The 16460-nt window shown below is 41.1% G+C and overlaps 1 protein-coding gene across 1 annotated transcript in view; it reads left to right on the plus strand.

The window, feature by feature from the left end:
* Window positions 1–291: 291 nt before the first annotated feature.
* Window positions 292–16460, plus strand: part of LOC135224636 (replication protein A 32 kDa subunit-like) — a 21326-nt gene continuing 5157 nt past the window's right edge. The window contains 7 exon segments of the mRNA XM_064263845.1: window positions 292–442; window positions 9303–9370; window positions 10930–11016; window positions 12625–12684; window positions 12687–12741; window positions 13204–13388; window positions 13817–14067. Of these exon segments, the coding sequence (XP_064119915.1) occupies window positions 421–442; window positions 9303–9370; window positions 10930–11016; window positions 12625–12684; window positions 12687–12741; window positions 13204–13388; window positions 13817–14067 (728 nt within the window). The 5' untranslated portion in view covers window positions 292–420.

The raw sequence follows: 16460 nt of genomic DNA on the forward strand, positions 1-16460 counted from the left end.
ATATCAAGATGTTCATAACAAGACTAGTATCTGTTTGTAATTCGACCAAAATTTTCATAGCTTTTCCTGCACAGATTGTGGCACCATTCTATTGGGTGGCAATAATGATATTTAGCATCTTTTTAAGTTTCAGCATAATTCATGGGGCTAAACCTAATTTTATCATCTGGCGTATAACTTTATATGGAATTTTGTAGCTAGCACACATAAAATTACGAATATTCGAGTGATATAGATTGAAAATTTAGACGATCGCGGTGTAAAGTAAGGTTAGTGCTAAACTTAGCATTACTAGCAATCTAAGCATTCAAGACTATTCAATCTGTCCGCTTACCGCCAAAATTTCCCACGAAAACAAGAGTGAGGAAATCAGAGTTTCAACTTTTATCTTTCTTCCTTTATCCGATTTGAACTGTCAAAATGTGGAACAGCGGAGGTGGTGGTGAGTATATTTCAGAATCTGTAATAAAAATGTATGGCATTTCTTTGTTGATCATATGAAGTAGTATGGTAGCTGACAGGATAAGACTTGCAGACTTCCTACGCTAACTTTTCCTAGGCCAAGTAGTAGTAGTACTAGGCTAGTAGGCTATACCTACTATGTTGTTTTAGTATTTGATGGACATTGACAGAAGATTTCAACTCTATACTTGACGTGAAAATTCGGCAAATGTTAAAACATGGAGACTACCTAGGCTAATCGCTACTAGGCTAGACCTACTACTACCTAGCTTGGTAACATGAAGTCATAGAGTTTACAATGATTTTCCTATTAAGCATATAGTACTACTATGGATAAGGAGGTACCTAACTTCCTATTTATGTAAAATTAGTAGTTACTGGGTAGGTCCTAGCCCCTACTAGTCTAGGTTGGCTAGTAGGTATGGAATAGCCTACCCTAATTCAGACAATCAGTCAGACTAGACAGTGGTGTTAGGCCTGGGCTAGACCTAGCCAGTAGGTATATTTACAGTACCATTTACCAGAATAGCCCAATCTCCAGAGGCACTACTAGGTAAAACCCCAGTTTTCCACTGGGGTCCATGATAAGCTCATAACTGTTCCAACGGGAGTAGCCCACACTTTATGATTCCTGGCTAAGAATGAATCACCGGCAAAACTGGCCTTGTTCTTTCAGTATTAAAAAATCTAAGTGATACCTTAGGGTCAGATGATGAAGAAAGATTACACTGTCCAGTAAGAGCTCTAAAATTCTACTTACACGGAACTGAGAAGATCAGAGGATCCTCCGAGCTGTAGCTAAGGACACGTTCTTAGCCTTCAAGCACAATCTCTCGTTATCTTCCATCATGCAAGCCACCTTTTGGAGGTGCAAATCAGTGTGTGTTGTTTTACCTAAAGAGTAGCTAGAGACTACGTTTAGTGACTGGCAGTACCTTAGGCCTTTTGGCAGTAGCAGCTATAGTACCTATGGGTGGGGGGATGTGTAGGACGTGTACCTTCCTTCTGTACCCTTCCGTCTTTTCTTTTTCTCCTCCCCTTATTAGAAGGTTGGTCGAGCTTTAAGGGTCAGTCTGGGGGTACTGTGTACCTGGGTACCCTTCAGTCATAGTTTGTTCATGCCACTTACCTGACAGATATATATATAGCTGTATTTTCTGACTCGTCCGACAGAAATTTCAAAACTCGCGGCACACGAGTGGGCGGCCAGGTGGTAGTACCCATTCCCGCCGCTGAGGCGGATATCAGGAACCATTCCCATTTTCTATTCATATTTTTTCTGTCGCCGGTCGGTAAACATCTGTTTACAGACCTCTGCTCAGGATTTTTTGGAATTTGACTCGTTTCTAAGTATCTGATTGATTTTGTTGGTATTGAATTGGATTGTTGGATTGGCATGCGCGATAGTGGACCAGTTTTTTTATTTTGGATTGACTTTTCTCTATAAGATATGTCTGGATCAAGTGGTGTGAGTTTCAGAGTGTGTGTGAGTGCTGATTGTAAGGTGAGGCTACCGAAAGCATCGGTAGACCCCCACAACAGTATGTATGAGTTGTAGGGGGCTTCATTGTTTAATTGATCATCGTGCAAGGAATGTGAGAGATTGAACTGATGATGAATGGAGAGCATTGAGGTCCTATCGCCTTAAATTGGAGCGCGATAGGATCAGGAGGTCTTCCTCAAGAAGTTCTTCCAAAGGTAAGACTAACGTTTCTCCTGCACTAACACCTGTAGTGTTTACAACCCCTAAACCTGTGTTGCCTTCGGGCTCTGATTCTGTGTCGGGAGGAGCGGATGCTCTCTCTATGATTTTGGAGTCCCTTCGCACTCTGGAGACCAAAGTAAAAGCCTTGGAAACTGGCTCGGTGCAAGTGTGTGATCGTGCCCCCAGTGTGTGGAGGGGGCGTCAGATCGCCCCATAATGCCTCTAGGCCTAGACCTCTATCAGACTCCCAAGACCCAGGGAGGAGGTATGTCGAAAGCCGCCACAAGAGGGTTACGGGGGCTTCCCACCGATCTGGCGTCCCTTCGGCAGGCCTTGTAGCAAAGACCCAGGCTGCCAAGGACCGTGCACGAGCACGCGTCTTGAAGGACTGCTTTTCGTCCTCCGAAGCGTCCCCTCCCCGCGCAAGGGGTGGAGCGCTCGGAGAGACTCTCGGTCCGTTTAAAGAAGGACGTTTCTGGAGGAGGACGCCTTTTCACGTCCATCTTTCGCCCTTTTTCGTTTAGGTCGGAAGACGCTTACCATGTCTTTCCGCCTCAGAAGAGAGGTAGGATCTCCTCAGATGAGGACGCTAGGTTGCGCGCACGAGGCGCGTACACAACCTGAGAAACAGGTAGCTGTTCCTTTGAGAAGGAAGGAGGCGCCCCTCCCCCCCCTCGGCCGCCTCGTCTTCTCACAGGACCAGTCCTGCTTTCCTCGACTCATTCTTCTCCAACGAAGAACATTCTTTTGTCCTTCAGGACCAGCTATCCTCGCTTATGGCTCAGAGGACTCGCCCAGCAGCAGTCGAGCCTAAGCGGAGGAAGGACCTTAGACTGCCTGTCAAGAGGACTAAGCAGTCTCCTTTGCCGTCGCCTCCTGAGTCTCGTTCGCCGATCGCTTCTCCTTCGCGATTCGCCGATCTCGTTCGTTCGTATAGAAGGACGTTACGACAGGACGCTTTTGAAGACGTTTTGTGCGAGGACGCTCGGCAGGACGTTCGGCAAGATGCTTGTCAGGACGCTCGTCAGGACTCGTCAGGACTTTCTCGGACGCTCGGCAGGACGTTCGTCAGGACGCTTGGCAGGACGCTAGGCAGGACGTTCGTCAGGACGCTCGCCAGGACGCTACACAGGACGCTCGGCAGGACGCTCTCCAGGACGCTAGACAGGACGCTTGGCAAGAAGCTCGCCAGGAAGTTCAGGCTTCCTTTCAAGACGCTTTCGGGGATTCAGAACAAGAATTCTTACCCCCAGACACTTTGTTACGCGCTCAGGCACGTATGCCAGCAAAGAGAAGTAAAGACGCTTCTCGAGCAGGTGAGACTGCCGCGGAGGGCGCGGAAGACGCTCGTCCGCCTCAGGACGCTCTGTCATTAGCGAGCAGTAAGCGTCAAAAAGCAGATAGCCGTGAGAAGGCTGCATCTTGCAAGGGATATTGGGGTCCTTTGATCATTGCCTAAGACCCATCCCCAATTAGGACGCCTTCGCCTGACAGACGTTCTCCTCTTCCGTTGAGAGAAGAAGGAGAACTGGATAGTTCAGCTGAATCGGGTGAAGAGGAGCCTGCTACAGCCCCTTCTACCTCTGATTACAAAGTCCTAGTCAGACTTTTACGTTCTTCTTTTGAGGACAAATTTCAGCCCGCAGCTAACCCCAAGTCTCCTCCATCACAGTTTTCTTCATCGAAAACGGGGAAAATCCCGGAGTTCGTAGAGATGAAGACTTCTCTATCGACGAAACGGGCTTTCAAGAAGCTCCAAGACTGGATGTTAAGAAGGAGAGACCAAGGCAAGACACTTTCGCCTTGCCTCCTACTAAACTTAGGTGGGAAAGGAGGCATTTGGTATAAGACCAAGGACGAAGTGGGAGTTCGTATCCCTTCGTCGGCGCAAGGAGATTTCTCCAGCCTCGTAGACTTACAGAGGAGGTCACTTTTACCCTCTGCCAAGGTAACTTGGACCGCGTCGGAGACAGACCATCATCTGAAAGGTCTGCTTAGGACGCTGGAAGTCTTCAACTTCCTCGATTGGTGTTTGGGAGTTCTGGATTTACAAGCAAGAAGCCCAGAATCCCTTAGTCTGGGGGGGAGCTGTCCAGCGTGTTAGCATGTATGGACAAAGCCGTCAGGGATGGTTCGGAAGAGCTGGTATCGCACTTTGGGACAGCTTTGTTGAAAAAGAGAGCTTTGCTGTGCAACTTCACAGCTCGGTCAGTAACGCCAGCTCAGAAAGCGGACTTGTTGTTCTCGTCTCTTTCGAACCATCTCTTTCCCCCAGACTTTGGTAAAGGACCTGACGAACAGCCTACAAGTAGAAGGCTACTCAGGATCTTTGGCCCAGTCTACGAGACGGTCGGCCGGACCTTCCACTTCGTCGGCTGCAGTTCGCCGCCGAAGGAAAGTCAAAGTCCCTTCGTTCGGGGGCTCCCCCCTCGAGAGCAGGCTCCTCGAGGGAGAGGGTTTTCACGAGGAAGAGCTCCTTTTAAACCAAAACCTTCTAAGTGAAAAGCATGTCCTTCAGACACCAGTCGGAGCCAGACTGAAGTATTTTGCGGGAGCGTGGAGAGAGAGAGACACGGACTCTTGGTCCCTCAAGATCGTGGAGCAGGGGTACAAAATCCCCTTTTTAGATCTTCCTCCTCTTTCTACGACTCCCAGAGACCTTTCTCCTCCCATCCTACCAAGGAGAAAAGAAGAAAGTCTTGTTCGATCTCCTTCATCAGATGATCGACAAAAGAGCGGTGGAACAAGTCGCGGACTGGGGTCTCCGGGTTTCTACAACAGAATCTTCCTAGTACCAAAGCAGAGTCGTCAGGTTGGCGTCCAGTTCTAGATGTAAGCAGGCTCAATCTCTTCGTGGAAAGAACAAATTCACGATGGAGACGCCTCATTCTGTTCTGGGAGCGTTGAGACCGGGCGACTGGATGGTATCTTTGGACTTGCAGGACGCGTACTTCCACATCCCGATCCACCCTCTGTCAAGAAAATATCTAAGATTTTGTCTTGAACAACAAAGTTTGGCAGTTCAGAGCGATGTGCTTCGGAACTGACCACGGCTCCGATGGTGTTCACAGTGGTAATGAAGAACGTAGCGAGGTGGCTACACTCTTCGGGAATAAGAGTTTCCCTATACCTCGACGACTGGCTGATCAGAGCGTCGTCGAGAGAGAAGTGTCTGAAGGACTTGCAGTTCACTTTAGCCTTAGCGAAGTCCCTGGGACTTCTGGTCAACCTCGAAAAGTCGCATCTGACCCCAACACAGTCCATCGTGTATCTGGGGATTCAGATGGATTCAGTGGCTTTTCGAGCGTTTCCGTCCCAGGAACGTCAGCGGCTAGGCTTAGAAAAAATCTCAGCCTTTCTAGAAAGAGACTTGCTCGGCGAGGGAATGGATGAGTCTGCTGGGGACCATTTCCTCGCTGGAAAGTTTGTTTCCTTGGGAAGACTGCACATCAGGCCTCTCCAATTCTTCTTGGCAGAAGAGTGGAAGGCAAAAGACGATCTCGATGCAGTATTGAGGATTTCGATTCAGGTCAAGAACCACCTAAGATGGTGGTTGGACCCTCAGAAGCTGCAAGAGGGTGTGTCCCTAAGTCTTTTGAGACCCCGACCTAGTGTTGTTCTCAGACGCTTCCATCACAGGATGGGAGCAACACTAGGGGGGAAGGAGTGTCAGGCTCCTGGAGAGGGGAACAGGTAGCCTGGCATATAAATGTAAAAGAACTGGCAGCAGTGTTTCTGTCCCTGCAGTTCTTCGAGAAGAGTTTGGAGAACAAGGTTTGTTCAGATAAACTCGGACAATACCACAGCACTCGCTTATTTAAAAAACCAGGGAGGTACACACTCCAGAGCGTTGTACTCCCTAGCGAGAGAGATTCTGCTGTGGGCAAAAAGGAAAGAGGTAACGATCCTGACGAGGTTCATTGCAGGTGTTGGCAAAACGTCAGGGCAGACCTCCTCAGTCGTCGGGACCAAGTCCTTCCGACGGAATGGACCTTGCACAAGGACGTTTGTCGAGACCTGTGGACGCTGTGGGGACGTCCACTGGTCGACTTATTCGCAACGTCAAGGAACAAGAGACTTCCTCTTTACTGCTCCCAGTCCTGGATCCAGAGGCAATCGCAGTGGACGCGTTGCGTGTTTGGAATTGGACGGGCCTGGACCTTTATGCCTTCCCACCATTCAAGATTCTGGGGGAAGTCATGAGGAAGTTTGCGGCCTCGGAAGGGACAAGGCTAACCCTGATCGCTCCGATGTGGCCAGCAAGGGAATGGTTCACAGAGGTCATGTCGTCCTAGTAGACTTTCCAAGGAAGGACATTGCCCTGGAGGAAAGATCTACTCAAACAGCCTCACTTCGAAAGGTTTCACAAAACCTCTCCGCTCTGAGTCTGACTGCGTTCAGACTATCGAAAAGTTGGCCAGAGCGAGAGGTTTTTCGAAGGCAGCTGCAAGAGCAATCGCACATGCGAGACGTGCTTCCACAAGAGCTGTCTACCAGTCGAAGTGGGCTTCCTTCAGGGCATGGTGTAAAAAGGAGGGAGTTTCCTCTTCCTCGACCTCTGTGAACCAGATAGCTGATTTTCTGCTATTTCTCAGAAATGTGCAGAAATTAGCGGTCCCTACCATCAAGGGATACAAAAGTATGTTGTCAGCGGTTTTTAGGCACAGAGGCCTAGACCTGTCTGACAACAAGGATCTTCATGACCTTTTGAAGTCTTTCGAGACCTTGAAGGTTCCTCAACCGAGACCTCCATCATGGAATCTTGACGTAGTTCTGAAATTCCTGATGTCGGACATTTTCGAACCGCTGCAAACAGCGTCTCTTCGGAATCTGACAAGGAAGGCTCTTTTCCTAACTTCTCTTGCGACGGCTAAGAGAGTTAGTGAAATTCAAGCGTTTAACAAGTTAATGGGCTTCAAAGGGGACAATGCTGTCTGCTCGTTGAACCCATCTTTCTTGGCAAAGAATGAAAATCCTTCGAACCCTTGGCCGAAGACTTTTGAGATCAAAGGGATGTCAAGTCTGTGGGCCAAGAACCAGAGAGAGTCCTTTGCCCGGTAAGGGCTCTCAAGTTCTACGTGCTAGAACTAAAGAGGTTAGAGGTCCCTCAGGTAACCTCTGGTGCTCTGTGAAGAGGCCAGGTTAAACTTTATCAAAGAATGCAGTTGCTTTCTTTTTAAGGGACACCATCGGGAGGCTCATTCATCTTTTCAGAAGACTGATTTGAGCCTCTTCCGAGTAAAAGCGCACGAAGTACGAGCCGTCGCTACCTCTCTTGCCTTCCAAAAGAACATGTCAATCAAGGACATCCTCGATTGTACCTTTTGGAGGAGCAACTCCCGTCTTCGCTCACATTACCTAAAGGGATGTGAGAACGATCTATGACGATTGCAATGCACTGGGGCCATACGTTTCTGCGGACACAGTATTGGGGTCCGGAAGTAGCTCTTTCCCTATTCCTTAGTTAGGTTAAGTTAGGTTGTGGTGTTTTTAGGTTGTGGTGAGTCTTATGTGAAGATCTCCCATCCGTTCGCTAGTGTTAAGGGGTTTGGTGTGTATGTTGGTCAGGTGGTGGTCAGTTGCTTCGTTGCCCTCATTTGTATGGCCTCGATGATCTTGTCACGCTGAGGTCTCGCACCCGTTGACAGATCATTCCAGAGCGCACCAGCACTAGGTCTCCACCTGGCTGGCAACTCTGTTTTTAAGCAAAAGCAGCCTTACGTGACAGTAATCACATAGTCTACTTTGCAAACAGGTAAGGAACCAAGATGTATATCATCTACTTAATTTTAGTTTCCCAAAAAAATCCTATTCTGTCTGTTCCCACCATCCGAAGGTGTGATTCAGCTATATATATATCTGTCAGGTAAGTGGCATGAACAAAATGTTATTGTTATTATACAATTAAGTTTGTTCATACTTACCTGGCAGATATATAGTTAATTATAGTGCCCGCCCTCCTCCCCTCAGGAGACAGAGGCATTAATAACAAAATATGAATAGAAAATGGGAATGGTTCCTGATATCCGCCTCCCAGCGGCGGGAATGGGTACTACCACCTGGCCGCCCACTGCGTGTGCCGCGAGTTTTGAAAATTTCTGTCGGACGTCAGAAAATACAGCTATATATATATCTGCCAGGTCAGTATGAACAAACTTAATTGATAATAACAATAACATTTTTAATGGATAGGTAATGGTGTGTTTTAAAATCAGTTTGGTTTAGGTATTGTTTTGTTTTCTGTTTATATTGGTGATGATACTGCACCCTGGGCAGGGGCAAAATGTTATGCTCTATTAGTGTCCGGAGTACTTCCTTCGCTTAAAGCTCCCACTCTCGTAGTAGGCGACCCTTGGCTATATTGCCACGCTTATACAAATTAAGATGAGAACTAACCAGAGGCAGTATCTTCCTGCAGCAGCTCTCTTACAGGTAAGGAGCAAGCAATTTTTTACCAATCCTGGCAAAGTTTTTCTATACTCGAAAAAGTTACTTACATTAACTTAATATTTTGGGAATAGAATATTTCCTTGCATCCCACCTCCTGTCAAGGGTGAATCAGGTATTTAATTACTGGGTAAGTTACATATACAAAAATGACATTTTTATAATAAAATAACTTTTTCTATATAGGTACTAGCTTGCCCAGTAATCGAAGATTAGAGGCCCCGCCCGCCTCCCCTCGCAGAGTAGGGCATTAAACAAACTTTCAGGTCTTTGTTAAGTTGTTCCTCTCTTCCCAATTGTGGGTGGGGCTATTTGTACACCACAAAAAAAAACAAAAAAATCACTACTGTGAATTTACAAATCTTAGCTGTTGTTTAGTTAGAAACTAGCTATTTAATTACAGGGTAAATATGTACAAAAAGTTACTTTATTATAAAAATGTCATATTTCATATTTTACAAATTTCATGTTTATGGTTTCAAAATGTCAGTTTTATTATAAAAATGTCATATTTTTTATTTTACAAATTTTATGTTTATGGCTTAAAATGTCGGTTTTTTTCAGAAGTTGTTTAATTAACAATATAAGTTGCTATACAGAGTAGGTATGTATGCAGGGTCTGTTATAGTTGGGAGATGAAGTGACCAATTTTTTTTCTGTAGCCTTTTTTATATATTTTGTTTTCCAGGTTTTGATGGCGGGTTTATGAGCACCCAGCAAGATTTTGCCTCCCCTGCTGGTCAGTCTGAGAAGAAGGTGAGTGAAAAATGCTGTACTTAAATGTGTTATGTTTAGTTTTTGTCTAACCTTCTGTATAGCCACAGTTAAGGAGATCACAGCCAAGGATTTGGGGTCATGCTGCATTCACTGTTAGTCACATGCATTTTTAGTTACCTAGAATGTTTTGCTACCTATGTATTTCATCAAGTAGATAATGATGGTTTGGAAATGCTGCTTTTTATCATTTTTAATGTCATGTGACTTCATCGTGTAGATACATCATGTACATTCTCATTTGCAAGGAATCATTCATTTGATTTGCATTTGTTTTCACAAGGACATAAATCTTTGTCCAATTTACAGATATTCCTTCAATTAAACCTAGTCTAGTTATTGAAGCTTGGTAGGTAGTTAACTGATGGAAGGCAAGTGAGGGGTTGAGGATATTACTCACTCGCTCAACTGTTGGCAATAACTTTTTCCTGGACTGCACTGCTCTACATGCTAGATTGTGAATATGGTTCTTGTTGACAAAGCAAATGTTTTTCTTATTTTGCTATATACTTTTTCATAACTAACTTTGCTCATGTAACTTACCAAGTATAACCTGTAGCTACAAGCTTTCTACCATGGCAGTCAAAATATTAAAATTTTAACTGCCATGGTAGGAAGCTTTCAGCTACAGGTAATTACTTGGTAAGTATGTGTAAAGTCTAATTTTAGCATAAAAATTTCTTTTTCGTTTTATTTTGGCATAGATTATAAATGGCTGTGTGTCTCTCTTGTGTATGACAGGTAGAACAGCATTGGTTTTTGGGGCAGTCCGCAGTGTGGGTTAACAGTGTTGTTTACAAATATCTGGGGATGTTCTGAGTAGTATTACAACACAACACTGGTTGCCAAGAAGACAAGAGGTCTTTTAAAGAATAACATATACAAACTAGAGTGTTTGAGAAATCCTTGAGCATACTGAAATTGTCACCCATCTTATCCTTGTAAAAAAGGAAGAAAGAGGAAAATCCTACATGTTTACCAAGGTGTGACAATTTTTCCAGTATATCGTTGATTAATCTGGTGGAAAATGGAAACTCCTGACTTAGTTATAACAACATGGGGTGGGGTAGTTGTAGTAGTGACAGGATATCATGGTCCTCTTGTGTATTGAATGAAAGTAATACTGTATTTTTTATATTGTCATTCAAAAAATCAAGGTCAAAGTCAGCTGAAGAATGACAGTATGATATTAACAGTAGCAAAGTAACTCCATGCAAGAATGGAGAATTATAAGTGTGAAATATAAACTGTATACTATTATGGTGGAAAGTAGCTTTAAATGATACTAACACTATGATTAATTTGATATAGAAAATATTTTAAGTTTTCCATGACTATTTTGAGTAAAAAAGAATCTACTACTACTACCCATTGTTTATAAACTAGTAGTCTTATGATAAAGATTAAAATATGTAATGTATTGCTAGCTAATCCAAATTACCTATTACTATTGACCTATTTTTAAAATTTTTATATGTTCAATTGAATTATTATAACCTTAACTTCTTGATAATATTTACATATTTGTGCTTAATTTTCAGGCAAGGAGATCCCAAAATTTGATTCCTGTCACATTAAAAGCAGTCATGGATTCTACAGATGACACTTTAAGAGTTAGTAACACTGAGGTGAGTCTGTGTACAGTACAGTTAGTACATCTTTGGAAGACAAAAACAAAAATTTGTCGTTGCTGTCAGACACGTAGACTATAAAGGTTGTGACCAGCTAGTAAACAGAAATGAATTAACATTCCTTGAGAGATTAAAGAGATTAATTGGTTTTGAAGGTATGTTAACACAGTGTTAGTAAATGTCTTCTGAAGCAAATAAAAATAAATGCTTGTGTTGCAGAAGAATCTCTGAACCAACAATTTTGCACTCAAAGTAATGAGAAGGAATTCATTCTATTCTTCATGTAATTAGTAAAATACATACACTATTAGAAACCACATAATGTATTCAAAATACATACACATATATCTGAGAAACGTTCTTTCTCAGACAAAATATAGCTAAAACCTGATTGGCTGACTGGTTGCCATGGAGATCTGTTATCCATTGACTGCCCTCTACTTCTGTTCAGTTTATAGACATGTTGTGACATCACTAAATTTGAATGTTATCAAGACCATGATTATTTGACTGCTGATGACAAAAATTACTCAATAATTTGCTTTATATAATTATTTCTTGAAAACAAGAATTAACAATAATTTTTACTTTAATATAGAAAACAAGAATTAATCATTTTGACTTTAATATAGTGGTATGAAAAACTGCACACACTGTTGTATTGATCAGATGTACAGCTGCAAACTGATGATGACATAGTAGCAATAAAGAACAACCCTCTCCAATATCAATTTGTTGACGAATAATTAATTAGTATTATGTGTTTAATTACCATCCCGAGAGCCTTTATTTGGCTCAGAGGTCTGGATAAACTAATCCTTTATGATAGTAATAATAATATTTATTTAATGTGCATCCAAAGTGACACAAAGTGACAGACTTTTCCTAATATTGGTCTGTGGGTGCTGTCAAGCCAGTAAAATACATTTTTACTGTTTTAAAAGTGGGACAGCATTGTGACCCAGGATAAAAGCATGCACTTTAATAGAAGAATTTCAGCATGGACTTATGTTCCTGAATCAGCCCATCATCATCACTGATGATGTTGATGTGGAACTGCTGAGTAATCCTGGTTTAGATTTATGGTTATTAGGCCCACAGGGTGCAGGAGCTCACGCAGGGGGTTAGTGCTTCTGATGCACTAACAGTTTTTGGCCTTTCAGCTTAAATTTTCTGAGTTATTCTTTCATTTACAGGGCCAGACATTTTATTTTACCACTTTGCTAATACAGTTCCTCATCAAGAACTGTTCTCTTACTTGTATACTTAGTTTTATAATTATATTATATTAGCAGCCTCAGAAGTGTCCTGATTGCATGTATGTAGTAAGAAGGATTGAGCAGTCATGAAAACTGTTTTTATTATTATTTTGCTCCTTTTGTAAGAGTATATGTACTTTGATGTGTTTAATTACTCAGTGAATGTAAAATTGTTGTAATTCTTTTATATTATATTTTCTGTTTTCATCTTTGCTGCACATAACTACATTCTTGGTACTAATGATGGTTAATCTAATTTTCCATTGTTTTACAAATTGACGCTTTCTATAGCTTTTGTTATTTTCTCTTAAGGTCTTTGTGATTTTTCATATTTTATTTTTTATAGGTTCATATGCTGAGTGTTGTTGGCTTGATTAAGGCAGTGGATGTTACAAGTACAAAAACTAAACCTATAAAATAGATGACACAACTGCTGTAATGGATGCTGTACAGTGGGTTGAAAGTGATCAAGTAAGTACTGTACATTTAAGAATAATAAGATATCTGGATTGTTACTTTTAGATCTGAAAATTAAGTACATAAAACTGCTCAGTTAAAAAAAAAAGTCTTAAATGCTAAACATTGTGGTCACAGGGGTCTTCAACTTTCGAAATTGATTTGCTGATCGTTCTGAATGGCCATGCATCAAGAATGATAATTTTACATTAGATTCAGAAGATAATTGAGTCGTGTTTTTATGTTGATATATATATATATATATATATATATATATATATATATATATATATATATATATATATATATATATAAGAAAAGAGAGGGAAAAGTAGTAAATAAGATTAAAGATAATTCAGTAGGAATATATGTTTAAGGTAAACAGAAATAATGGGAGTTGACGTTGCAAGTTAACATGATATCCAGAGCAAGATTATATATATATTTGTTATTTTTCAGGACACAAAAGATTCTTTCTCAAAACCTTTAATAGAAATGACCTACTGCCAGATCTTTGGGTCTGTTCGCACACAAGCGGGGAATAAATACATAATGATCTTTCGTATCATGCATATAGAAGACCCCAATCTCATAACTACACACATGCTGGAAGTCATTCATTCATATTTAAAACTTCAGCAGATTGAAAAGTTGGTAAGCCCTTAGAATTTTATTGATTATTATTATAAGTAATTTATTTCAATCATTTCTGCATTAATAATGAAAGAAAAGTTTTCTAGTTACTGAAATATGTCCCTGAGTGAAAGTAATTACCTAAGAATCTTTGCAATGCTCTTAATTAAGATTGTCATATTACAAATTGTGAAAATGCAAGATGATTCTCTCATAAAGGTTACTTGACATGATAATCAGTGATAGAAAGAAACTTATCGTTTGTTCAAAGTATATTAACTATTTTTTGTTTTATAACTTTTTTGAAATCAGCAGATTTATTTGGGAGAGTATAAATCCCAGGCATATTATAATTTTATTTTTAAATGTATTGGGAAAGGGTAAAGCAGGGTGTTCAGTGAATTTATATGATATTTAGTGCAGACTCTAAACTACTATTATTCATTCAGCAAGCAGGTGGAATGGCAAGTAACTCGGCGGGCAATACAGGGATGATGGACAACTCTCTGGTTGGCACTACTGGTTTAGGTGGCGGTATGAATACTGGGATGGGCAGTGGTGGATTCAGTGGCATGCATGGCTTGAACACATCTCAGAATATGGTGTTCCAGGTCCTCCGACAGTGTACTGATGAGTCTGGAGTTGAGAGAGAATTTATCTTCCAACAGCTTTCTGGAAAACTTAGCAAGACACAGATCAAGTATGTTATATTGAGTTTTATACGTTGTTTTCTCAAGTTATGCAAGTTATTATTATAAAGTATTATATATAAACTAAGATTACTTGAGTAACATATCTAGCCTCATTTTGACTTAGAGTATTTGCTCATAAGTGTGGGGTGCAAATTGAAGCAAGAGGTATCTAAGAGAGTTGGAAATCTAGGTGGGAAATGGCCAAAGGGAACAAATGGAAAAGAATTATTATTAATTATTTAGAAGATAACCCTATTCATAAGGAACAAGCTCACAGGGGCCATTGACATGAAATTGAAGCTTCCAAAGAAGTAACAGAAGGTAATGAATGGGAAATACAGAAAGAAGAGATCGGTTATTAAAACAAAGATAAGTTAACAAATTAATAAATATATATAAAAATGTAAGTAGATTATTGAATTACAAGGAGAATTGTATAAGGATAGTATTGTATTCCATCTTTGCTTGAACATCTGAAGTTTCATTTACACAACTTCCTCAGGGAGACTGTTCCGCAGCCCAAAGGTGTGAGGAATAAAAGACCTCTGGAACTCTAAGCAGGATAAGGGGATCAAGAATCAGTCATGAATCTGAAAGATCTCTGTTGAAATACAACTTATGAAAAAGTGACAAATGAGGCCATCTGTTGATGGTCCAGGTCATTACTGCTAATACTGTATTAGGAAACAAAAACCTACCCCACAAACTACTCTTATCTAAAAAGAATTTTTGGCAGAAGCAGACATCCACGTCTGAGAATAGTATTTTAGTAAAGGAAGGACAAATGGTGTAAAACAGGTTGCATTGATTTTATCATTGTTATTAACATAAGAGGCCTTATGTATGATGCCTAACTTTTGAACAGCATTTGCTGACACATTCATCAGATGTTTCTCAAAAGTAAGATGCGAGTCAAAAGTTACACCAAGAATAGTTAAAGCTACAGATTCATTCATCAGAGTCCCATCTGCCTGAAGGTGTGGATGGGATGGAAAATGTGTACTAGATCTAACCACTATTTTTGCTTCACTGGAGTTAAGCCTCATAACCCACTGACTACACTATTTATAGTTGGGACTTAGGGCAGCTTCATTTTTCTGAAATGAAGACTACTAATCCCACAAGTGTAGCATTGTCGGCATTCTGAACAAATCTTGTTCATACGCAAACAAACCTTCGGTCTTAACAATAGGATAATTTCTAGCGCCCAGCTGGATCCGGTTAAAACGCAGATGAAAGCAAGGAATCTTGTGAGATCTGGCAACGCGTGCGTATATCGGGTGAAGAGTGGTCAAGAACCATGCACCTATGACACTGCATCAGTCTTTTCTTAACCGCCTGGGCAAGAGTTGTGGTTGACCTCTCGGCCTTTACCCGGTTCATTGCCTGTTTTGATTTTTTTTTTTTTTTTTTTTTTTTTTTTTTTTTTTTTTTTTTTTTTTGTGTGTGTGTGTGTGTGTGTGTGTGTATGTGGCTGTTATTATGGCTTCTTCTGCTCCTTCTCAGCCTCATCAATGTGTGCCCCGGAACTTCAAGTTTTCCGTGTTCTCGTTTTTTTGCTTTGGCAGCAACCGATCCTCACATCATGCGTAGTAGGTGTCACTCTAATGTTTGTACAATAACGAATCCTTGCACGGAATGCTGTGCGTGACCTAAAGAGCAGTGGAAGTGGTTTAATAGCAAGAGAAAGCATCGTATCAATTGTGAATGTGAAAGATCTCTGTTAAAATACAACTTTTGAAAAATTGACAAACAAGAGACCATCTGTTGATGGTCCAAGTCATAACTCCTAATGTTAGGAAATAAGAACCTGTCATCATGAACCACTCTATCTAAAAGAAATAAAAATATCAGGCCTGTCCTGTGACGCTAGCAAATTGCAGTATGTTTACAAAAAGTGTAAAATACAAAATATCATACAGTATAAATAAGACCATAAAATCTTTGACTTTATTTTAACTTATGAAACACTTTTCATTCACTGACTTCCTCTCTTGTTGTATATGCATGTGTTTATTATCTAGTTGCAGTACTTTTAACTTAACAGGTATGATCACAAATTGGGATCATACCTAATATCAAGATATCGTATATCTCTGCACCAAATGCTGACCCTAGATGACTAGTACACCTGTTCTCCACAAAGTGTGTTTTGAATGTTTAAGCTCTTGTCAGAATTCACCTTGCTGTCATTGTGTATAGGCTTTTGATGGTATTTCATGGTTTTGGCTAATATGCTACTGTCACTTTAATGTACATTTATTTTTCCTATGATGCCTTCCACTCAAATCAAGACGGAAGAATGTCAGGTTTCTGATGATTATGTATTGTGTTACCAGGTTTTTGAGGTAGATAGACACACTGCTTCTTGCAGAGATATAGAGTGTGATCTTGATAATAG

Source organism: Macrobrachium nipponense, chromosome 12, assembly GCF_015104395.2.
Source record: "Macrobrachium nipponense isolate FS-2020 chromosome 12, ASM1510439v2, whole genome shotgun sequence".
NCBI lineage: Eukaryota > Metazoa > Arthropoda > Malacostraca > Decapoda > Palaemonidae > Macrobrachium > Macrobrachium nipponense.